The sequence below is a fragment of the Budorcas taxicolor genome, chromosome 3 (assembly GCF_023091745.1).
Source record: "Budorcas taxicolor isolate Tak-1 chromosome 3, Takin1.1, whole genome shotgun sequence".
Classification (NCBI taxonomy): domain Eukaryota; kingdom Metazoa; phylum Chordata; class Mammalia; order Artiodactyla; family Bovidae; genus Budorcas; species Budorcas taxicolor.
Window position 1 is genome coordinate 95,268,399 of NC_068912.1, and position 26,735 is coordinate 95,295,133.

At 38.1% G+C, this 26,735-nt stretch overlaps 1 protein-coding gene across 1 annotated transcript in view; it reads right to left on the reverse strand.

The window, feature by feature from the left end:
* Nucleotides 1–21,325: 21,325 nt before the first annotated feature.
* Nucleotides 21,326–26,735, reverse strand: part of C3H1orf185 (chromosome 3 C1orf185 homolog) — a gene marked incomplete at its 5' end in the record, with an annotated part of 167,448 nt that continues 162,038 nt past the window's right edge. Inside the window, 2 exons of the mRNA XM_052638069.1 lie at nucleotides 21,326–21,720; nucleotides 23,325–23,361. Coding sequence (XP_052494029.1) covers nucleotides 21,326–21,720; nucleotides 23,325–23,361 — 432 coding nt within the window. The remainder of the gene's footprint in view (nucleotides 21,721–23,324; nucleotides 23,362–26,735) is intronic.

A 26,735-nucleotide genomic window follows, 5' to 3' on the forward strand; every position in this document is an offset into this window, starting at 1 on the left:
TACATTTCTAGTTCCAATAGGTAAACATTTTAAACAGTATTGCTGTTACTTTAATAAATGAAAATTGGCATTTCTCTTTAGAAAAGAAATTCCTCAGGAAGTAAATGTTTTACACACACAAAAAATCAACTAATTAAATGAAACTCTTTTAGGAAGAAAGAAGGAAACACTGAAATCCTATCTTAATAATAGATGGGGAGACAGAATAATTGTATTTAAAATTAGGCTTAAACCAAAAACTGAGCATACTCAAAATTACCCTTTAAAATGCTAAGTCACGTACTATCTACATCACTCATATATAATGCTGTAGAATATCAACATATAAGACACATATCAAACATGAAGAGTATAATTCCAAGAGAACTTGGCAACTAAATAATTTAAGTAATTTGAAGACTGCAAATTACTGAAGATTCCAACTTATTATTCTTCCTATGCCTGATTTTATTGGTTCTTCTTTTCATTATCCAGGAAAGAATCCAACTTATTTTCTATGCAACTACATATGCTACTATTTGATTTCTATGAAAAAAAAAGTTTTATTACAATTCAAAATATCTTGTCTGATTTAGTAAATTAAAATGCCACTTTCATTGTATTTTTGTTGATTTAGACTTTGTAGGTATGTGTGTAAGAATAACACCAGCAAAGAGAAAAGCATGTTGGAAAATTTTTAATAAAAATAATGTTGCCAAAACTGGAACAAAGACTCCTTTGTGGTTTTGAATGGAAGAGCTAAAAAACAAGAATCTAAAACAATAATTATTATCCCTCTGAACTCAGAAACACTGCAAATGAAACATAAGTCTAAAAATGCAGGAGTTACAATGATAATCAAACTTAACACTCAAAAACACATCCTTAGCAGATTCAAGTAAAGGTACAAAATATTTATATTTGATATACCTATCTGATGAGACACAAACCAGCTGGCAACTTTCGATCTCTTCATGAATATTAGTTTCCTGGAATTTTCTTTGTAACTTTGTTTCGTTAAAGCATACACTGTCATTTATGAAAATCCAAATTTAGGAAAATGAAAACTTTCTCTATCTTGAATTTTGTTGACTCATTGGAAAAGACTCTGATGCTGGGAGGGATTGGGGGCAGGAGAAGAAGGGGACGACAGAGGATGAGATGGCTGGATGGCATCACTGACTCGATGGACGTGAGTCTGAGTGAACTCCAGGAGTTGGTGATGGACAGGGAGGCCTGGCGTCCTGCGATTCATGGGGTCGCAAAGAGTCGGACATGACTGAGCGACTGAACTGAACTGAACTGATTGAGCATTTCAATACTCTTTTATAATTTTCACTCCAAAACATCTTTCTCTTCTTAAAAATATTTTATGTCACCTATTGCCTTTAGAACATTAGCTGAGCATTCAAAGCTCTCCACAATGTGGCTGCAATTTATTTTTCTAATCTTATCTCCCATCATTGTGTCCCTTACCACACTCCGGCTCATGCTGCGTTAGACTACAATTTCCTCTTCAACCAAACACCCTGCTCCCCTTGCTGTGTGATGTTGACTCTTCTGCCTGTGTTGCCCTTCTCCTACTTCTCTGCCAAGTAAAACATTGGTAATAGATCAAGATTCAGCTCAGATTGCTTCTAGTATAACAGAGCAAGTTCTTAAATAATTTCCCTGCAGTTTATCTTGCATATCACTTCTAAACCAATCTTACTGAAACTATTACTTTATCCTTTTATTGGGCATCTGGACATGGCTTAGCAACTGAAAAACAATAAATCCTTTTATTATCAGTTACCAACTGGGGCTTCTAGTTCAAAATACTAAATTAAACAATTATGTTATGAAAGTGAGAGTCTCTCAGTTGTGTCTGACTCTCTGCAATCCAGTGTCTGTAGCCCGCCAGGCCCCTCTGTCCAAGCAATTCTCCAGGCAAGAATACTAGCGTGGGTAGCCATTACCTCCTTCTGGGGATCTTTCCGACCCCGAGATAGAACCCAGGTCTCCTATGTTGCAGGTGGAATTATGTTATAAATGTGGGAAATACAGCATTCCTAAACACTTTAACATGTGACTTTGAAGCGTCAGGACATTCTCACAATATAATTATCACACATGAAATTGAACATTGATACAATATTATTATCTTACAGTTTATATTCAAATTTTCCCAACTGTCCTGATAATATTCTTTATAGTGCTGTGTATGTGTTTATGTATGTGTGTGTGTGGGGGGGGGAGATCCAGGATCCAAACAAGTATCACATGTTAGTTGACATGTTTCTTTAGTCTTATTTATTATTATTATTTTGGCCATACTACATGACATGTGGGATCTCAGTTCCTTGACCAGGGATTGAAGCCACGCCCCCTGCATTGGGGGCATGGAGTTTTAACTACTGGACCACCAGGGAAGCAAAGCTTCTAGTCTCATTTATAAAGAATTAAATTAAAAAAAAAGAACAATTTCCTACCTTTCATTAGTCTTTCAAGACAGTGGCATTCTTTTTTTTTGTTAAATTGGTTGATAGTTGCTTTACCATATTGGGTTGGTTTCTTCCATACAACAATGTGAATCAGCCATAAATGACACTGGCATTCTTGAAGAATCCAGGTCAGTTGTATTACAGACTATCCTTTAATTTACATTTATTTTATTGGTTTCTAATGCCTGCAATGCAGGAGACCTGGATTTGATCCCTGGGTTGGGAAAATTCCCTGTAGGAGAGAACAGCTACCCACTCTAGGATTCTGGCCTTGAGAATTTCATGGACTATATAGTCCATGGGGTCGCAAATAGTCAGACATGACTGAGCAACTTTCACTTCCATGATTACATACAGATTAATTTGGAGGCAGAACCTCAGGAATACTACATAGGAATTGCTGTGTTCTTCTCTGCACAAACCTATCAGGAGGCAAACAATGTTAACTGGTCCCATTTTAACACAATTTTGATCACTTTCGTCATTTTTAGATTTTTTTCATTGCAAAAGTACTTTCCCTTTTTATACATAATGAGTGGATGATTCTTTGAGACTGTGAATATCATATTCTCAACAATCTTAAACCTCATATTTTAGTGCACATTGACTTGTACAATTGTTAGTTATTGCTAAAGAGGTTGCAAAATGGCGATGTCCTAATTTTATCATTCTTTCTGCATTTACTACTTACTTTCTGTCATTATCTCTTTTAAATTTTTAAAAAAGTTATTAATATGGACTCATGGATTCTTTTTTATTCAATACATTATAGCCTATTACTATTTGTTTTTATTTCAAAATTTCCCACATTTGACGAGTGGGAGCCCCTTCAAGCTGACTCAGATGTCCTTTTGGCCTGGTCCTATCAATTAATAAGCACTTCCTTACTTTAAGGACAAGAAAATGTTCCAGGTTCATTTTGTACTTTTCTTGCCCTCAGTTCAGGTCAGGTCAGGTCAGTTCAGTTCAGTTCAGTCGCTCAGTCGTGTCTCACTCTTTGAGACCCCATGAACCGCAGCACTCCAGGCCTCCCTCTCCATCACCAACTCCTGGCTGCTGCTACTGCTGCTGCTAAGTCGCTTCAGTCATGTCCGACTCTGTGTGACCCCATAGACGACAGTGCACTAGGCTCCTCTGTCCCTAGGATTCTCCAGGCAAGAATACTGGAGTGGGTTGCCATTTCCTTCTCCAATGCATGGAAGTGAAAAGTGAAGTCGCTCAGTCGTGTCCGACTCTTCGCGACCCCATGGACTGCAACTTACCAGGCTTCTCTATCCATGGGATTTTCCAGGCAAGAGTCCACCCAAACCCATGTCCATTGAGTTGGTGAGGCCATCCAACCATGTCATCCTCTGTCGTCCCCTTCTCCTCCTGCCCTCAATTTTTCCCAGCATCAGGGTCTTTTCAAATGAGTCAGCTCTTCGCATCAGGTGGCCAAAGTATTTGAGCTTCAGCTTCAAAATCAGTCCTACCAATGAACACCCAGGACTGATCTTCTTTAGGATGGACTGGTTGGATCTCCTTGCAGTCCAAGGGACTCTCAAGGGTCTTCTCCAACACCACAGTTCAAAAGCGTCAATTCTTTGGTGCTCAGCTTTCTTTGTAGTCCAACTCTCACATCCATACATGACCACTGGATAAACCGTAGCCTTAACTAGATGGACCTTTGTTGACAAAGTAATGTCTCTGCTTTTTAATATGCTGTTTAGGTTGTTCATAACTTTCCTTCCAAGGAGTAAGCATCTGTTAATTTCATGGCTGCAATCACCATCTGCAGTGACTTTGGAGCCCCCAAAATAAAGTCAGCCACTGTTTCCACTGTTTCCCCATCTACTTGCCATGAAATGATGGGACTGGATGCCATGATCTTCATTTTCTGAATGTTGAGCTTTAAGCCGACTTTTTCACTCTCTTCTTTCACTTTCATTAAGAGGCTCTTTGGTTCTTCTTCACTTTCTGCCATAAGGGTGGTGTCATCTGCATATCTGAGGTTATTGATATTTCTCCTGGTGATCTTGATTCCAGCTTGTGCTTCCTCCAGCCCAGCATTTCTCATTATGTACTCTGCGTAGAAGTTAAATAAGCAGGGTGACAATATGCAGCCTTGACATATTCCTTTTCCTATTTGGAACCAGTCTGTTGTTCCATGTCCAGTTCTAACAGTTGCTTCCTGACCTGCATACAGGTTTCTCAAGAGGCAGGTCAGGTGGTCTGGGATTCCCATCTCTTTCAGAATTTTCCACAGTTTATTGTGATCCACACAGTCAAAGGCTTTGGCATAGTCAATAAAGCAGAAATAGATGGAATTTGCCATTTCTTCAAGGAACACTGTTTCCCTTGAGTGGGGAATAGTTTTTAGAAACCAAAGTCTGAGCATTAACTGTGCTCACTGCCACTGGAATGAGATATCAGTATTAACATATATAGGATGAACATATATAGTATGAATACGCTAATACTAATAACAGGATTAGAGGGATCAGTGGAAATAAATAAATATACAAACACACAATATATATACATATATATGGATACTTGTAACTCCAAACTAATACCACATTACATGGTTTTTTTAATTCTGTGGTCTTCTTCTGCATGAAGATCAGCTAAGGTCTCTCTAGGGAAGTGATGTTTGAGATGAAATCAGAATAATATTTAGAAGCCAGCCATGTGAAAAGCTGGAAGCAGATCGTTAAAAGCAGAGGGAACAACACAAAGACTCGAAGCAGGAATGTGTGACATGTTTGAGAAGCAGAATGACTCGAGGGGTTGGAACACACTGAGCTACTGAAAGGTGGTTTGAATAAAAAGCTGTATAGGACATAGTAAGGAGTTAGGAATTAATTTCAGCACAACAGAAAGACACTAAAAGTTTTTGAGAAGGGGATCATGATAATCTGATTTATTTTTCCAAATATTACTCTGGATGTTGTGTAGAGAATGAATTGTTCAAGGCCAAGAGAAAAGAGCAGGGAGATAGTTATGACTTGTAGTAACATAGGCAAGGTATAATAATGATTTAGAGTAGCAGCAGATGATATAGACAAGAATATACTTGTGATATATTTTGGAGGTAGAAGCTAATTGGACTGATTCTGAATTCTCAAATGGTTATTATACATCTACTATGTGCTACGCATTGTGCTAATTCCTGGGGATAGAAACACTAAAAAGAGACAAGCCCTACTTTTAAGAAGCTCATAATTTAGCAGTGGGGACAGATATACAAATACTTTTTTTATATGTGGTAACAGATCAATTTTAGTTCTAGAACCTGAAGCCATACAAGCATACACTACAAATGTCATGGGACTGTTGTACACATTCAATAAAGTGACAACTATACAATCCCACTTAGTATCTCAAATCAGGAACATAAGTCTTAAATTCATTTCAGTTTGAGTGTATTTTTTATATGGAATCAGATAATTTAAACATTTATTTATTTATTTGGCTGCATTGGGTCTTAGTTGTGGAACATGGGATCTTTCGCTGTGACTTGTGCCCTCTCTTGTCGTGGCGTGGGCTTAGCTGCCCTGCAGAATATGGGATCTTAGTTCCCTGACCAGGGATCAAACCTGCGTCCCCTTCATTGGAAGGCAGATTCTTAACCACTGAACCACCAGGGAAGTGAAGTGAAGTGAGACACTCAGTCATGTCTGGCTCTTTGCGACCCCCATGGAACTGTAGCCTGTCAGGCTCCTGTGTCCATCTCCAGGCAAGAATACTGGAGTGGGTAGCCATTCCCTTCTCCAGGGGATCTTCCCAATCCAGGGATCGAACCCAGGTCTCCCACATTGTAGGTGGAGCCTTTACCGTCTGAGCCATCAGGGAAGCCCACACCAGGGAAGTCCCTATCAGATGATTTTTGAAGCATCATTAGTGTTTCCTTTAATCTGTCTACATTCAGCCTAGTCTTTGCTGACACCTCCATGGTGTGTTACTGTAAGTTGTGAGCCCACTGGTGTTCTTCCTATGTTACCTGAGTTTGATGATCCAAGTCTGATTTATTGCCAATTAAAATCATTGGAACTCATCATGATTCTTTACTCTGAGAGTCTGTTCCTTAAACTGACAGATACTTTCAAAACTGCCTCTATCCATGACTGAAAAGAGCAATAGGAAACCCTCACCAGTTCTCAGGAACCGTTATAGCTCAGGACTTCTTCTCCCACTGTAACCTGAATATCTAGCTGGGCTGCTCTGTCATTTATCACATATACACAAAGCAGATGGTTGGTTCACAATCCATTACAAAATAGTACTGGATGGTGAGCGCCAGCTTGCCCAAGTCACCCCCACTGACTACCATCAACAACTGGTATTTCTGGCCAGAGCAGTTAGGTCAGTGGGCCAGGACCACGGAGATGTGTAGAGTCCAGCCTGGCCACACTGAGCTTCTGCTCATCCTAGGTCAAACTCTGAATATGTGTACCCCACAGGTATCCAGGGTCTGGTGGCAGTGCAGAGCCCCTGGGGGTGGCCGGTCCAGCCCAACAGGTAGAAGACAGGGCCAGGAATATCGGGTGCCAGGGTCTCACTCCTCTATTCCTCTCTGTAGTGTGCTAAGTCCAGAGAAGGCAATGGCACCCCACTCCAGTACTCTTGCCTGGAAAATCCCATGGATGGAGGAGCCTGGTAAGCTGCAGTCCATGGGGTCGCTAAGAGTCGGACACACTGAGCGACTTCACTTCCACTTTTCACTTTCATGCACTGGAGAAGGAAATGGCAACCCACTCTAGCATTCTTGCCTGGAGAATCCCAAGGATGCCGGAGCCTGGTGGGCAGCTGTCTATGGGGTTGCACAGAGTCGGACATAACTGAAGCGACTTAGCAGCAGCAGCAGCAGCAGTGTGCTAAGTCACTTCAGTCATATCTGACTCTGCGACCTGCCAGGCTCCTCTGTCCATGGGGAGTCTACAGGCAAGAATACTGGAGTAGGTTGCCATTTCCTCCTCCACCTCTCTGTAGCACCTGCCCACAATTAATTTTAATATATGTGTGTGTGATGAACAGATGGTAGTAGTAACAGATGGTAATAATAACAACAATTGAATTTAGTACTAGATAAAATGTCAGTACAAATGAAGAAGAAATTGACTGTGCCAGCTCTCCTGAGAGTCCCTTGGACTGCAAGGAGATCATACCAGTCAGTCTCAAAGGAAATCAGTCCTGAATATTCACTGGAAGAATGGATGCTGAAGCTGGAACTCCAATACTTTGGCCACCTGATGCGAAGAACTGACTTGTTGGAAAAGACCCTGATGCTGGGAAAGACTGAAGGCAGGAGGAGAAGGGGATGACAGAGGATGAGAGGCTGGATGGTATCATCTACTCAATAGACATAAATTTGAGCAAACTCCTGGAAACAATGATGGACAGGAAAGCCTGGCGTGTGGCAGTCCATGGGGTCACAAAGAGTTGGATATGACTGAGTGGCTGAGCTGAACTGAGATGCAAGGAATAGTTTAAAAAGTCCTCATAAAGGATTCAGAGAGCTGTCCTTGTTTTTCCCCATTGAGATATAATTGATATATTACATTGTGTAATATCAAGGTGTAAACATGCTGATGTGATACACTTCTATATCGCAAAAAGAATACTACCATGGCATTAGCTAATACCTGTATCATCTCACATACTAATATTTCTTTTTTATGGTAAGAATGGTGAAGGTCTCTCTTAGCAACTTATAATCACCATGCTGTACAATAGATATCCCAAACTTATTCTTCTTGTAACTGGAAGTTTTACTCTCTGACCACAGAGAGCTATCTTTTAAAGGCTAAAGGATTGGGAAGTAAAATAAGAATAGGTGCATGAGACAGCCTGATGAATTCCAGGACTGCTTAGGGATGACGGGAACCTAGAGTTTAAGGATGGGATTAGTGTCAGGTGGAAGCAATTGAGGGGCTTTACGTGAGGAGAGACGATATTAGATTTGCATTTATAAAATATCACTCTGGCTTTGTAAGGAAGCAGATAGATTTGAGAAATGCAAATCCAGAGTTAGGTGGGACTTACACTTCTAGCTCGGAGAAGGCAATGGCACCCCACTCCAGTACTCTTGCCTGGAAAATCCCATGGACGGAGGAGCCTGGTAGGCTGTAGTCCATGGGGTAGCAAAGAGTCAGACACGACTGAGCGACTTCACTTTCACTTTTCACTTTCATGCATTGGAGAAGGAAATGGCAACCCACTCCAGTGTTCTTGTCTGGAGAATCCCAGGGATAGGGGAGCCTGGTGGGCTGCCGTCTCTGGGGTCGCACAGAGTCGGACACACTGAAGCAACTTAGCAGCAGCAAGGTATACATGATGATGTGATATGTTAACACACTTAATTTAATCAACATGTCCTTCATCTTAATAGGTGGGTGGACACTTAAAGTGTCCTCAAAAAAGGACACTTTTTTGAGTGTGTATGGTGAGAAATCTTAAGATTCACTCTCTTATAAAATTTCAGCATGTAATACAGTATTATTAACTACAGTCACTATCTGTACATTAGATCTTTAGAGCTTATTCATCTTATAGCCGAAAGTCTGTACCCTTTGACCAACATCTCCCCATTTTCCCAATCCATGGCAAATGCAATTCTACTCTTTTTCCATAACTGTGACATTTTTTTTCTTTAGATTCCATGTATAAGTGATACTACACAGAAACTGGCTTTCTCTACTTGGCTTATTTCACTTAGCATAATGCCCACCAGGGTCGTCCATGTTGTGGCAAATGGCAAGATATTCTTATTTTTTGTAGCTGAATAATATTTCATTATTATGTGTATATGTATATATACATGTGTATGTACACACGCCATATTTTCTTTCTCCACTCCTTCATCAGTGGGTACTTAGGTTGTTTCTATAGCTTGGTTATTATAAGTAATGCTGCAGTGAACATGGATGGAGGTGAGATATCTCTTCAAGATACTCACTTTCAGGTATATATTCAGAATTGGGTTTGTTGGACATGTGGAAATTCTGTTTTCAAGTTTTTGAGGAAATGACATACATAATGGCTGAAATAATTTACATTCCACAAACGGTGCCCAGGGTTCTCTACTCTCCATATCGTCACCAACATTTGTTTTGTATTCTCTCTTTGATAATAGCCATTTTGATGGGAGTGAGGTAATATTTCACTGTGGTTTTGATTTGTTTTCCTGATGATTAGAGATGCTGAGCATCTTTTCATGTACCATTGGCCATTTCTGTGTCTTATTTGGAAAAATGCCTACTCGGGTCCTTTGCTAATTTTAAAATTTTGAGTATTTGTGTTTTGCATTGAGATATATGAATTCCTTATATATTTTAGATATTAATCTCTTTATTTGGTAGGTGGTTTGCAAAAATTTCCTTCCATTCCACAGGCTGCCTTTTCATTCTGTTAATAGTTTCCTCTGCTGTGCAAAATCCTTTTAAACTGATATAGTCTTACTTGTTTATTTTTAGTTTTGTTGCTTGTCGTTTTTATGTCAAATATAGAATGCCATTGCCAAGACCAACATCAAGTAGTTTTTCCCCTGTGTTTTCCTGTAGGAGTTTTTACATTTTCCAGTCTTACATTAAGTTTTTAATCTTTGTGAGTGATGTAAGATAGAGGTCCAGTTTCATTTTTTTGCATGTGAATATCCAGTTTTCCTAACACTACTAAAGAGACTATCCTTTCCCGATTGTGTGTTCTTTGTGCCCGTGTCAAAGATTAGTTGTATATGCATGATTTATTTGTGGCTTCTCTATTTCATTCCATTGTTCTAAGTGTTTGTTTTTATGCCAGTACCATAGTGCTTGATTATTATAGCTTTGTAGTATAATTTGACATCAGGAAGTATTATACCTCCAACTTTGTTTTTCGAAGATTGCTTTGGCTATTTAGGATCTTCTGAGGCTCCATATAGATTTTTGGATGTTTTTCCCCCTGTGTCTGTGAAAAATGCCACTGGAATTTTAATAAAGATTGTGTTGGATTTGTAGATCATTTTGTGGAGCATGGATGTTTTTTGATATTGTTTCAATCTATTTGTGTCTTGTTCAGTTTTTTTTCATCTGTAGCTTACAGTTTGCAGTGTACAAGTCTTTCACCTCCTTGATTATGTTTATTCCTAAATATTTTATTGTTTTTAATGTGACGGTAAGTAGGACTGCTTTCTTAATGTCTCTTTCAGACAGTTTATTGTTAGCATATCAAAATGCAAGTGATTTTCGTATGTTTATTTTGTATCTTGCAACTTTACTGAATCTGTTTATTCTAACAGTTTTTTTTGGTAACTATTAGTTCTAACAATTGTTTTGATTTTTTAGGGTTTTCTATATATGATATCTTTTTTTTTTTGCCTAGTTTCTCTGGCCAGGACTTCTAGTCCTATGTTAAATAAAAGTGGTGAGAGTGGGCATCCTTGTGTTATTCCTGATCTAACAGTAAAAAAATTCAGTTTTTCACCACTGAGTATGATGTAAGCTGTGTACTTGTCATATACGGCCTTCAGTATGTTGTGGTACATTCACTCAGTACTCACTTTGATGACAGTTTTTATCATGAAAGGATGTTGAATTTTATCAACTGCTTTTTCTGCATCTATTTAGGTGATCATATGATTTTTAGTGTTCATTTTGCTAATATGATATATCACACTTACTGATTTGTAAATACTGAAACATCTTTGCATCCCTAGAATAAATCCCACTTGATTATGGTTTATGATTATTTTAATGTATTGTTGAATTTGGTTGGCTAATACTTTGCCGAGAATTTTTGCATCTATGTGCATCAGGGATGTTGGTCTGTCTGTAACTTTCTTTTCTTGTAGTATTCTTGTCTGGCTTTGGTATAAGGGTGATGCTGGCCTTGCAAGTGGAGCTTTGAAGTGTTCCATCTATTTAAATTTTTTGGAAGAGTTTGAGAAGGATTGGCATTAATTCTTCTGTAAATTGTTGGCACAGTTCACCAGGTACACCATCTGGTCCTGGACTTTTCTATTTTGGGGAGATTTTTGATTACTAATTTTATCTTTTTACCAGTTTTAGGTCTATTCATACTTTCCATTTCTTCATGAGTCAGTCTTTTTAAAAATTAAATAAAATTTTATTTTATTTAAAAATTTTTTACTGAGGTACAAGTTGATTTATAATACTATTATATTAGTTTCAGATGTACAACATAGTGATTCACAGTTTTTGTCTGTTCAGTGTTGGCAGGTTATATTTCTAGGAATTTATCTGTTTCTGTTAGGTTGTCCAATTTATTGGCATATAACTGTTCATAATGGTCTCTTATGGTCCTTTGTATTTCTGCAGTATCAGTTGTAATATCTTCTCTTTCATTTCGGATTTATTTGAATCTCTTTTTCCTTAGTCAGACTGAAAGGTTGTCAATTTTGTTTGTTTTTTCTTAAAAACAGCTCTTAGTTTCATTGATTTTTTTCTTTTTCTTTTTTTTGGTCTGTACCCTTTTCCTAATCTGATCCTTGTTATTTTCTTTTTTCTGCTAAATTTGACCTTAGTTTGTTCTTTTTCTCTAGTTCCTTGAGGTATAAAATTAGATAGCTGAAATAAACTATATATTCCTGTGATGATGGATGATAATTTCAAATTACTTCTCTTTGAATTAACAGATTTTTTTTTCTGCTTGATTATGTATATTGTTCATGCTATCACAATTTTTATTTTATTCATTATATCTTTAGCTGCAGAATTTTAAAAAATAATTTATTTTCTTTGTTGAACCTTTTTCATGCACTGTTTTCCTGATTTCATTGTCTGTCTTCTCTTGCAGCTCACTGTTTCTTTAAAACAATTATTTTGAGGACCTCCCTGGTGGTCCAGTGGTTAAGACTGTGGTTCTACTGCAGGGGCACAAGTTTGATCCCTGGTTGGGAATTAAGCTTCCACATGCCATGCAGTGTGACCAAAAGTAATCCTAATAAGAATTTTGAATTCTTTGCCAGGCAATTTGTTGATCTCCATTTCTTTGGGATTGGTTACTAGAAAATTATTGTGTTCCTTTGATGGTGTAATATTTCTTTGATTTAAAAAAAATTTTTATTATTTCTTAAAGTCTTGCATTGTTGTCTTCACATTTGAAGAAGTCATCTCTTCCGTTATTTACTGACTGACTTCAGGAGGGAGTACCTTCATCTGTTAGTACAGCTAAGAAATCCTGAGACTTTTAAAGACTTTTTCTATGGGTATGCCCAATCTATACTTTGTGCTTCCTCTTAAGGGGAAATTCTAAAAATTGTATGCCTTTTCTTAATCCTGCAAAGACAGACTGGATGCTGAGAGCCCCCCGCCTCCCTCCCCTTAGCACTACCCTGAATCACTAAAGTTTATGAACCTTTTCCTAGGCCCACAGAGTTGGGATGACTTTCTGTGCTTGTTTACTAGCCATTTGCAAGGGCTAGCTCTCACTGTCCATAGAAGCTCATGCTGGGAGCCAGCCTGGGGAGGTTGTAGATATGGCGGAGATGCACAGAGAGTTGAGAGTTCTCATGATCCTGGTAGGGTAAGGCATTCCCGATGTCTCATGATTGGCTTTTTTGATAGAATCCACAGATCAGCTGGTAGGAAGAAGAGTGAAGCTATTAGTTGTGTCCCTTTGATATAAATACATCAAAGGGACACAATTGTGTCCCTGTCCTCCCACCCTCTCCGAATCACACAGTCTTGCAGATCACTTCAGTAAACTGAGTTGGATGAGAAAGGAAAGCATCTCTTGGTCAGCATCCTGCACAGCTGGGAGAAGCAGGTACTCACTCACATATTCTCTTCATCTCCTGTGGGCAAAATCACAGGCTGTGGGGTTCTCCTGACACCAAGCCCTGCTATCTTGAGGGAGAGGTAACATGGGCAAAGTGAAACTCTTTATCTTACCATTTTCAAAATATTTCTTCTCAGATTTTTCTTTGGTGGTATTTTGGAACTTCTACACTAGATTCCTGGACTTCCACAAAAGTACCTTCACCTATTGGTGACTGCTAAAATGGACATGGAACACCAAATCTGCATATAAATGCTCCTGCAATTCAGGGCTCAACATTTTTTAAAATATATTTTAATTTCTTTTAAAATTTCCCAGTTTTACTGAGATGTAATTGACAATATTAGTTTAAGGTATACAACATAATGATTTCACACACACACACACACACACACACATATATATATATATATATATATATGTATAGCAAAATGGTTGCTACAAGTATAATTAATGTTTATCACCAAAGTGTTGCAATTTTTTTCTTGTGATGAGAACTTTATTCTCTTAGCAACACTCAAGTATGTAATACAGTATTGTTAACTAAAAACACCATGGTGTATATTATATGCCAGAACTTATTTATCTTATAAATGGAAATTTGTACCTTTTGACCATCTCCACCCCTTACCCCAAGCCTCTGGCAACCACTCATCTGCCCTCTGTTTCTTTCAGTTTTGTTTTTTGAAATTCCACATATAAGTGAGACTATACAATATTTGTTTTCCCCTGATTTCTCTTAGCATGATGCCCATCAAGTCCATCAATGTCACAAATGGCAAGATGTTCACTATATAGTCCTATACACTCTTCCATTGTTTATATATACCACATTTTCCTTCTCCATTCATCTACTGATGAAACTTGTTTCTGTGTCTTAGCTATTGTAATTAATGCTACAATGAACATGAAGATACAAATGCCTCTTTGAGATAGCTTTATATTTCTTGTGGATATGATCCAGAATTGCTGGCCCATATGGTAGTTCCATTTTAAAATCTTTGAGGAATCTCCACCCTGTTTTCCACAATGGCTCCATCAACTTACATTCCCTCCAACAGTGCACAAGTATTTCTTTTTCTCCACTAAGTGCTAACACTTATTATATTTGTCTTGATGACAACCATTCTAATAGGTGTGATGTAACATCTCATTGTGGTTTTGATTTGAATTTCTCTGATGATTAGTGATGCTGAGCAACTTTCCATGTGCCTGTTGGCCATCTGTATGTCTTTGGGAAAATGTATCTTTGGTCCTCTGCCATGGCTTACTATTGAATTGTTACATAGGTGATAATCCAAGGTGTCCAGGGGCAAAACAAGAGCTGAAAGAGCCAAGCAGACACTTCAGCTGTTGTCTACCATAGTGCAGACAGATTTAACCTATAAAAGCTAACTTGATTTGAATGAGAGAAAAAGCTCTAGCTAGATAAATAGCTTGAATCTCTACAATATAGAGTTGTGGTTCCTCAACTACATCCCAGATTTAAGCTTTTTCTCAGACCCAGAGCCCTTAGGATAAAAGATGGTTTTGAGGAAGGACCTCACTGCTCTGCTGAAAATTCACACTGTAAATCTTTCTTCTAGGCTTCCCCCCAAATAAGTACAACCATTTTGTGATGGTGCACTGGGCTAAAGGAAAAAACCAGATTTTTAAATGGAGACAGCAGTTGTGAATTAATACTAATTACTGGAGTTTTAAAATGTCACAGTAGTTCACTAGTCAAATAGGGGTTTACGGAGGTCAGGTCACTAATGTAGTTATGGTTTGGGTCCATCTCAACAGGTCCAGTGAATTCCAAACCCAATCCATGGTTTTCTTTTCAGTTGCAGAAAGCATAATTGGAATAGACATACTTAACAAATAACAAAATCTCCATGTAGGCTCTCTAACCTATGGAATGAGAGTTATTATGGTAGCAAAAACCAAATGCAAGGCACTGTAAGTGTTTCTCCCTACCAAAATAAGAAACCAAAAGCAAAACCACATAGAAAGATGAAAAAGATTAATGTTGCTTGAAGAGGCAGGGATGGTGACTCTTCTTTCAGCTTGCTTCTCTGGCCTGTGCAGAAGACAGATAGCTTCTAGAAGATGAAAGAGGATTGTTCCAAATGATTTATTCAGGTAGGCCTCAATTAAAGCTGCAGTTCATGTGTTGCTTCATTGCTGGAAAAAAAAAATCAACACTTTCCCTTGTATCTGCTGTTCCTCTGGCAAATACTCCCCCGCCTTTATTCCTGTTAGTATGAACCACAAGATGCAGTTTTATTTCATTTGCAAAGAAAAGCACTGTACCCTCACTGTTCCCCCCAAGGGTTATATTGTTTTTCTAACCCTCCGTCATAATCTAGTCCAAATTGGTCTTGATCTTCATTACACATGAATGGACACCACAGGATATTTGTGGTATCATGCTGATTGTCCATGGTGAATAAGAATTAATAACTATTCTAGATAATTTGATAAGATATATGCATGTCAGAAGGTGGAAATAAATTCCACAAAATACAAGGGCTTGTTGCCTCAGTAAATTCTTAGCATCCAGTGGTCTGGAGCATGTTCAGATGGAAATGGACAAGATGCTTCAAGTTGGAAAAATAGTTGCTGCATCTGACTTCTCCAAGCACTAAGAGGTACAATGGATACCGGAGGCAACACAAACCTCACTTGGATGTGCTACTCTGACTCACTGAGTTAACTGGAAAGAGTTCCAGTTCTGACTATTGCCCAAAAGAATAGAAGGCTCTGCAACAGGTCCAGGTTACCAAGTTAACTGTTCTGCCCCTTGGGCCATATGGCCCAGCAGATCTATGCTATTTGAAGCATCTATCAGATAGGAAGCCGTATGGAGATTTCAGCAGGCAAATAAGGTTAATCAAAGTTTATAGGATTCCAAACAAAGCTGTGTTACACCTGCCAATAATTATTCACCTTTTGGAAACAACACCTAGCTTGCCATTAGACTAGTAGAGGCTTAATCTGTGACCATGGCCACCAAGCTACCTTGAACTGGTGAACTGAGCTGCTCGCCATGAACTGGATGTTGTCTGACTCACTAATAGATAAAGTTGGGCATACATATCTGTGATAGATCTAACATGGCATTAAGATAGGTAAAACTGAATTTGAGTAGATTCTGAAGGCACAAAGAAATTGTATGAGGAAATGGTTAATATTCTTTGGGCTCTGATTCCTGCTACCTGGTCTTCTCTCAACTTGTATCTATGAGATCAAGTGGACTTGCTTGTCACCAGTTGACTGAGGAGGGAAATATTTGACCCTGGTTCACAGATGCTTCTGAACGACGTGCCAGCATCAGCTAAAAATTCAGAGTTGGAGTACCATAGCCCTGCTCATATATCACTCTGACGGTCAAGAGTGAAAGACAGTCTTAGTAGGCATAACTCTGAGCACTGACCTATTTTTATAGACTGGAAGAAGTATACATTCAGACGTATAGATTTTCACTGACTCATTGGCAGTGGCTAATGATGTGGGGGGATGGCTGGGAACTTGTAAGGAGTACAACTGGAAAATCACCAATAAGGAGTCAAGGAAGATACTTGTAGGTAAATTTCTCAGAATGGGCACAAAGTGTGAAGATAAATTGGAGGCCCTTGTAAATGCTCCCCAAAGGGCAATATCAGAAGATGCTAATAATCAAGCGGACAAGATGATCTGTTCCATGGACATCAGTCAGCCTCTTCCAACAGCTACCCTTGTCCTTGTCCAATAGACTCATGGAGAAAACAACCATGTTGAAAGGGATGAAAGTTACTTATGGGTTTAGGAACATGGACTTCCACCCACTAAAGCTGATGTGACTACAGCCACTTCTGAGAGCCCCACTTGCAAAAAGCAGAGACTAACACTGGTTCCCCATTTCCTGGGAGGAGCATATATCACCATCTGGTAACAGGTTGATTACATCAGACTACTTCTACCATGAGAAAATTATTACCTGTGTTCTCAGTTGAATTTCACTTTAGATATGGATTTGCCTTTCCAGACCACAGAGCTTCTTCCTTTACCGCTATCCCTGGACTTCAGGGTACCTTATTCACCATCATGGTATCTGAAAAGATCGCTTCTGACCAGAAGACAATTTTACTTGACATCAAATGAGGTGTGTCAGCAGGGTTGTGCTCATGGAATTAACTTTTCTTACCATTTTCCCTTTTACCCAAAGCATGAATCTGATAGAATGGTATGGGGGTTGGGGAGGGGACTTTTTGAAGACCCAGTTTTAACGGTAACACTTTTCATGGCCCAGACAGATGTGTTCCATACCAAGATATAGTGAGATCTCTCTATCTCTTGGCCAGGATTCTCAGGCCCAAGAAAGAAAGGGTGTAGAAAAGAGTGATTCTTCTATTACTCCTGGTAATCCAGTTGTGGATATTTTGTCTCAGCAATGACCACCTGACAAATTACAAAAACGATGGCAGTAGTTACAGGCATTTCACTCCTACCTTGAAATGAATATATACCAGTTCTTTTTCTTTTCTTCCTCTATCTTATTCCTCTAAGAACACATGTAAATAGTGGCTAACCTTATATTTCATTATTTAGGTTACAGAATTTCAATGCGGATCTGTCTCGCTAAAAGAGAAACATCACTCAAAACTGGACAAAGTGACAAGTGGGACTCTGTATCCTCCACTGGGAAGAGTCTAGGTGCATTGTTTTTTATAGGGGGTATCTTGCATCATCTCATCATGGAACATGAGAACACAATTGCTACTTCTTTTTGCAGAAGTTTTAAATATTGTTAAAGTGTGTGTGCATGTGTGCATGCATGTGAAATTGCTTCAGTTGTGCCCGACTCTTTGGGACTCTAGCAATTTGGCGTTCGCCAAATTGATGAGTGGACTGAGATAGTTTATACTCTGTTAACTCCTTACGCTAGAATTATGTTTCCCTGTACACTTTTCCCTGTATGATTATGGGTTAGAGTTGGCCAAGAAAGTAATCTGTGCACTATTTGGAAGGCAGACTTCAAGCAGAAGCCATTATTCTGTGAAGGCCATCATGTTTACATGTGGTATCTGCAGAGGACAGTGGGCTCCAAATTGTCCTCACTCTCCTCTGCTGTGTTTCTAGTTCATTCCCCCAGCATACAGCTTTTCTTCCTAACTGTTGACCCTGTTGACAAACAATAGCCCCACGGTCCCCACCAGATGGGTGATAAAATACTGTCAAGGCAGTCGCTACACAGAGGCACATCTTCCTCTAGACATTCTCACAAGCCTTCCTTCTCCCTTCCCCAGGCTCCCTGTGGCAGCTGGACAAGGTGGCTTCTCAGATTATGTGACTTGTCTGATCCTCTAACTTCTCTTCTAAACCTTCACTTCCCCAGCTTCTTCTACAACTATTTAAGATATAGCTCTTAAAAATCCCCTTTCTCATACATGATAGTGATTCATTTTCCGCTCATCAAAACTTGACTGGTATAAACAGAAATAGTCTTGATGGACTTTGACCCTGTTCCATCTGTTCTTGAGACCCAAGAAGAGATGTTCTTGTGCTTTCTATATTTAGTTGCTTAACCATTATTTGAATTAGATTTACAAATAAAAATATTTTTCCTAAGCTAATCTGTGTTGGTTTCCAGGTATTTGTGATTTAAAAATAAACTGTAATCAATACCCTATGGCAGTGTTAATCACAGATCTCTTGTATTTCTGCATGCCTGTGAGCAGACACACAGAATACCAAATTCTATTCACCAATGTATATGGAGCAAAACATATTCTCCTAGAATATATTGTGGCTTCCTATGGTTCAAAGGGCAGGCATGCTTATCGCTCATTATAAAATACTTGCTTCCATTCACTCAGTGTTCTTTCCTGTTATGCAATCCACTGTGCAGTCATTATTTGGGCCTCTTTTCACTGCCTTTTGGGAACTGGGGCTCAAGAAATGAGGCAAAAATGATGATACTTTGGCTATTGCTATGAATAATAAACTGTCCTGACCTAAAACATATGTGGGCTTCCCTGGTGGCTCAGATGGTAAAGAATCTGCCTGTAATGTAGGAGACCTGGGTTCCATCCCTGGGTTGGGAAGATCCCCTGGAGAAGGGATCGGCTATCCACTCCAGTATTCTGGCCTGGAGAATTCCATGGACTATATAGTCCATAGGGTTGCAAAGAGTTGGACACGACTGAGGAACTTTCACTTTCACTTTAAAAGACATGCTGTAATTTCATATGTACTGCTCATTAGATTTTTCAAAGAGAACAAGGTATATACCTATGATACAAAGTAACACATTAATAAACAAGCAAATGTATTAGGTTCTGAAGAAATACTCAGTTTTTTCTATCACTACAGTGTGAAAAGTTCTTTAAATGTATAGTTCATTTTATTTCTCATTTGTAATGACAAGAATTTGATTAGGATGCTTTGGTTACAGTAACAGAAACAAAACTCTACTTAATGCAAAAAGGGTAATTTATTAAAGAATTATATGGGTACCTCACCAAAGCTAACAAAACAAAACAAAACAAAACAGTTAAAAACAGGCCTCAGTGATAGTGGCTAGTAACAGAAATCAAATCTGCTAGGGGTCGCAGAGTCAGACACAACTGATGCGACTTAGCAGCAGCAGCAGCTTAAGCAAAAAGGGGAATTTATAATTAAGATATGAGGGTGCCTTACTAAGCCAAGGGCAGGATTCAAGAAGGGCTGGAATAAGGGAATGGAGCACTGTTAAGAAAGCCAGGGATCACATTTTTCTGATCTCTCATCTCTGTTCTTCGCTTTGCAAATATTTCACTGCTCTCTTACTGCAGATTTGCTGTTCTTTTCTTCCTAAACCACAGAGTGGGACATGGCAGTCCACAGCTCCCCAATTTATGTCTCTTCTATTCCAGAGATTAGTCAAAACAAGGCTAGAATCTGTTGTCTCTAACCCCAAATTTCTAGGGAAGCTTTAGAATATTACCAAAATTAGAGATGACTTTCTTCTCTGGGATAGGCAATAAGATAGAAGTTGGTAGAAAACCAAGAAATAGAGACCAATTTTTTTTACCACAAACTTATAACTGAAATGGCTTATTTTGATTTAGGAATGGATGTAGAGAGATATAGAGAGATATTCTCACAATCTGATGAACAAATATGACCAGATGCTTCAAAAGACAGAGGTGTTCTAATATTTTTTAATATCCTCTCTAAGAGAGAAGTGATGGGCCTGTATAATACTACTACCATATTTGAGATAAGTTTCCTTTCATTTATTGTAATAGACATGATTTATCTCTTGGGAAGATATGCACAGGTCCCAGTGTGAGTGTTTTAAGCACAAAAAGTAATGATATAGTTCATTGTTTTTCCGAAGAGAAAGAAAAACAGGGCCTAATTACATGAAGAGTATTTATGAGAAAGAAAAAAAGATTAATTATGGGGTAGGTGTCAAAAATCCATGGGAGCCATAAATTGAAATTTGACCATGGGTTTCTCAGACTAGAGAGAAATTCTGGTTCATCCTAGCTTGAGTCAGGTGCTTATGAACATAACTGTTTATACCTTCATCATAGTGGTGTAAGGGTCAGAGGGTCATTCTGAGAAACAGACATAGGATAGGGCAAAGAAAATTATTTTCTGTATTCTTCAGTGTTCCAGGGTCCCCTAGAGGAACAAAGTTATATTGCTTATGAAAATCATGGCATAATAAGATTTAAATGGTAGGTGATTTATGTATTTAAAAATCAGAATAGCTGATGGAAGTATTCTGCCCAGTCTTACCCACACTGAAATAAAACTGAAAATGTCAGAAGTATAAAGAAATGCTGCAAATGTTTTATTTAAAATGTATTTGTGCTGAGGATTTCTTAAAGTATTTCTCCTATATGTTAAAATGCTTTTGTATTATTTATTATATCCTTTGATGAGATACAAGGAGTTAAACTTAATGTTTATGATATCACTCTACTTCTTCCTGTAATTTTGTTTCTACAAATAATTGGAAAGGGAAGTAGGACCACTCTATGGTAAAGAACAAAAGAAATAATACTAGCATGGACATGTTACTCAGAAGCTGGTAATTCAGTTTTAACTTTACATGATTTCAGGGTACACAAAGTTTCAAAAGAAAAAAGTCATTCAGTATTATGTTGAAGGTTCTGTATTTCAACCTCTGTATTTCTTCGCGTAAATATTTCCTTAAGGTTATCATCTTTTTGATCATCACAAAGTGTCATATTTAGTACATTTTCAGTACATTGTTCTAATGGAATGGTTGTCAAGTATGAAAATACTTTTTCCATTAGAGGCTCCCCGAGAAAAGGCATCGGAGGGCTCTTTTTCATTTGAGAATCATCAGAATACCAGTCATCAGCTATTTCTACACTTTGGCTATAATAAAAATCAGATGGTAATGTTGATAAGCTTAAGGTAACACTGCTGGGATTTGTTGCCAAGCTAGACTCTGAGGGGTCACAAATGACTTTTTTTGTTGCAAGGCAGAAATCATCTTTAGAATAACCATTATTTGCTGTAAAACAAAACAAAACAAAACAAATTTACTACAAATATTACATATTCATGAGACAAATCTTAATATAAGGATAATGTTACTTTCTAAAATTCAAACTCTTTTTACGGTTTTTAGGAACAGAATAATGCAACAGTGAAAATTCTAAGTTTCTATCAATATCTACACAATATTAAGTATTTAATGGGGACTCAGCAATGTTTTCATGATAAACCAGAGTAGAAAAATCTATTCTATATAAAATCAACTTGTCTTAACAGGAGAAGATTCTAAACAGGCTAGAAAGCTCAGTTATGGAATGTCCCTTAAAATCAGAAATGGCAGATAGTTTAACTATTTAGGGCTAAATATTATCTTATTTTAAAAATAAATTTTGGCTCAGGAAACTCAAACAGAGGCTTTGAATAAACTAGAGGGGTGGGATGCGGGGGGAGATTGGGAGGGAGGTTCAAAAGGGAGGGGATGTCTGTACACCTACGGCTGATTCATGTTGAGGTTTGACAGAAAACAACAAAATTCTGTAAAGCAATTATCTTTCAATTAAAAAAAGGAAAAGTAAGAGAAAAAAATAAAAAATAAATTTAAAAATGTCTCCTTAAGCAGATAAATTGGGGCTTCCCTGTGGCTCAGATGGTAAAGGATCTGCCTGCAGTATGGGAGACTCGGGTTTGATCCCTGGGTGGGGAAGATGCCCTGGAGAAGGGAATGGCTATCCACTTCAGTATTCTTGCCTGGAGAATTCCATGGACACAGGAGCCTTGAAGCTTACAGTTCATGGGGTCAAAGCAGCTAAATTACAAAATGTTTGTCCACCATGGGATCAAACTCGCTTTATACCAATTAAAGTAACAACTAAATTAACAATATATAATGCCTTAGAATTTGCACAGCAGTTTGATATACTTCCAGATATCATTTATCCTTTCAATTATTACTCAAGGTAGTTATTAGCCCTACTTCACAAAAGATATTACTGAGAATAAGACTTAGAGAAATGAGTCACCAAAATCAGATACAAAATGGACTTTGTTCTAGATCTGTGTTACTGTAAGTCCCATGCTTCTCCCATTACATTATTTATGCTGTACAGCTGCAAATAAAATTGCTAAGTTTTAGAAAATACCACATTTACAAAATATCCTAAAACATCTTTTATGATATTTTACATAATTTTGATGTGAATATGTAACATTAATTTTAAAGCTGTTTTAAATACCTTATTATATTCTATATTCAGCATTTCTAAAATTATGTAGGAGAGTAAGGCTTTGAGGTACTAAGTCAGTATCTAAAGGGTTACAAAATGCTCATGCCTTTTGACTCTCCATCATGTCTCTATGGCATTGACTCTGATACCTTTGGGTATAAATAAGAGACAAAAAATAAAATAAAATTTCACATTTTAAGATAGGACATTGCAAATTTTGTTTTCTAAAAAAATGCTCATTCATAGCACTAATAAATAGATATTTCCCTTGAGTTTTCATGATTTTAAAAATATTTAGACATTTAGCATATATTTAAGATAGCCTCTTGATTCTTTAAAATGTGAGTTGCTAAAAGTTGATTATGATTTATTCTAATAAACTGTTGAGAAAAAGTACCTTTTATACATGCTGTTTCCTTTTTTCTTTGCTCCTCCTACATAAAAAATATTATTTGTATTTTAAAAATTAATAGTTTTAAATTAATTACTTGATATATACATATGTGATAATATATGTTAACATCATAATAAAATTTTTATAGAATCATATTTTTTCCATCATATGAATTTATCTCACCAAACTATATTGACAAGAAAGAAAATGTGTTGAGGTATCATCTGAAAAGAATGTGAATTGGCTCAAGAAGGCAGTCTCCAGGATAGAGAATGAAGGGTGAAATAGAGTTCAACAGGATTATTTCTCTCTATTCTCACTAACTTAGAGTTGCTTGGTTAGAACTAGTGATGACAATAAAAGTAATTACAATTCCTAGACTTACTCATCCCATTAACTAATAACAACAAAAAAGTAAATGCTGGCTGAAAGCTTTTATAAAATTGTGACTATTTTGAAGCCAATAGAACATCTGATCAAACAATACATTTCAGATACGTTTTGGAAAGTGTAGTGGTGTAGTAGTTCTCAAACTTAGGGCATCAGAATCACCCAGTGTGTTTATTAAAAATGCTGTTTCTTAGACACAATATCAGACCACTAAAACATTATCGGGCAGTAGGGTTTACGAGCATCTATTGTAAACCACTCCATAAGCGATCTGATTCAGTTTTTCCTTAGACTACTAGATAAATGATGAGCTAATGCACAGAGTGTTTGATATGCAGTGGTTGAAGACAGAGAGACAACGCTGTCTCATGTTACAGGGGAACAGTGTTGGTACTCTGTGCTGATCTTCATTGTTCTGTTTGCCAAAAAGGCTTGATTAGGAGATACACACACACACACACACACACACACACACACACATGGAATATACATATAGGTAGGATAACACATAAGCACTGTTTTTGGAATCTACTTTACTTTTTGATCATTGTTACCTTTTATTAATACAAATATCAGTATATGCTCTTGACTTAACTTGCCTGGATCTAGGATCAAGTCAATTTTCCCACACGGGCCTGCAATTTAATCTAAGAAGTTCTGGAATCAAGTCCTGGACTATTCTATGCTCCTGCCTACACACGGGCTTCCCTGGTGGCTCAGTGGTAAAGAGTCCATCTGCTAATGCAGGATACGTGGGTTTGATCCCTGGGTGGAGAAGATCCCCTGGAGAAGGAAATGGCAACCCACTCCAGTATTCTTGTCTGGAGGTTTCCATGGAGAGAGGAGTCTGGTGGGCTACAGTCCATGGGGTTGCAAAGAGTTGGATACGACTGAGCGACTGAACAACATATAAATTATATTTGAAACTGCTTTTCAGACTTTCATGTGCCTATGTACTACCTGGGGGAACTTGTTATAATATAGATTATAACTCAGTGAGTCTGGGGTGGGGTCTGAGATTCTGCATTTCTAACAGGTTCCCAGGTAATGCTGATACTCTTGATATGGGAACCATAGAGTAAGGTCCTAGAAATATTAAAATTCTACCCAAACTAGGGAATGACAAAATGGGCATTCTTATATATTGCTATATATATATATAAATATATAAACCACTAGACCATTCAGGTATGACTGAAAGCAAATCCCTTATGATTATACAGTGGAAGTGACAAATAAACTCAAGGGATTAGATCTGATAGACAGAGTGCCTGAAGAACTATGGATGAAGGTTCGTGACATTGTACAGGAGGCAGGGCTTAAGATCATCCCCAAGAAAAAGAAATGCAAAAAGGCAAATTTGTTGTCTGAGAGGGCCTTACAAATAGCTGAGAAAAGAAGAGAAGTGAAAGGCAAAGGAGAAAAAGAAAAATACACACATCTGCATGCAGAGTTCCAAAGAATAGCACGGAGAGATAAGAAACAATAGAATGGGAAAGACTAGAGATACCTTTTAAAAAATTAGTGATACCAAGGGAACATTTCATGCGAAGATGGGCTCAAAAAAGGACAGAAATTGTATGGACCTAACAGAAGCAGAAGATATTAAGAAGAGCTGACAAGAATACACAGAAGAACTGTACAAAAAAGATCCTCATGACCGAGATAATCACAATAGTGTGATCACTCACCTAGAGCCAGATATCCTGGAATGCGAAGTCAACTGGGCGTTAGGAAGCATCACTATGAACAAAGCTAGTGGAGGTGATAGAATCCCAGTTGAGCTATTTCAAATCCTAAAAGATGATGCTGTGTAAGTGTTGCACTCAATATGTCAGCAAATTTGGAAAACTCGCAGTGGCCACAGGACTAGAAAAGGTCAGTTTTCATTTCAATCTCAAAGAAAGACAAGGCTAAAGAAAGTTTAAACTACTGCACAATTGCACTCATCTCACACGCTAGTAAAGTAAGGCTTCAGCAATATGTAAATCGTGAACTTCCTGATGTTCAAGCTGGTTTTAGGAAAGGTGGAGGAACCAAAGATCAAATTGCCAAAATCCACTGGATCAGTGAAAAAGCAAGAGAGTTCCAGAAAAACATCTCTTTCTGCTTTATTGACTATGCCAAAGCTTTGACTGTGTGGATCACAATAAACTGTGGAAAACTCTTAAAGAGATGGGAATACCAGACCACCTTACCTGTCTCCTGAGAAATCTGTATGCAGGTCAAGAAGCAACAGTTAGAAATGAACATGGAACAAAAGACTGGTTCCAAATAGGGAAAGAAGTACCTCAGGGCTATATACTGTCACCCTGCTTATTTAACTTATATGCAGAGTATATCATGTGACATGCCAGGCTGGATGAAGCACAAGCTGGGATCAAGATTGCCAGGAGAGATATCAATAACCTCAGATATGCAGATGACATCACCCTTATGGCAGAAAATGAAGAACAACTAAAGAGTCTCTTGATGAAACTGAAAGAAAAGAGTGAAAACGTTGGCTTAAAGCTCAACATTCAGAAAACTAGGATTACGGCATCTGGTCCCATCACTTCATGGTAAATAGACAGGGAATAGGTGGAAACAGTGGCAGACTTTATCTTTGGGGTCTCCTAAATCACTGCTGATGGTGACTGCAGCTATGAAATTAAAAGACGCTTGCTCCTTAAGAAAAGTTATGACCAACCTAGACAGTATATTAAGAAGCAGAGACATTACTTTGCCAACAAAGGTCTATCTAGTCAAAGCTATGGTTTTTCCAGTGGTCATGTATGGATGTGAGAGTTGGACGATAAAGAAAGCTGAGCATCAGAGAACTGATGCTCTTGAACTGTGGTTTTAGAGAAGTCTCTCAAGAGTCCCTTGGACTGCAAGGAGATCCAACCAGTCCATCCTAAAGGAAATCAGTCCTGAATATTCACTGGAAGGGCTGATGATGAAGCTGAAGCTCCAATACTTTGGCCACCTGATGCGAAGAACTGACTCATTGGAAAAGACCCTGATGCTGGGAAATATTGAAAG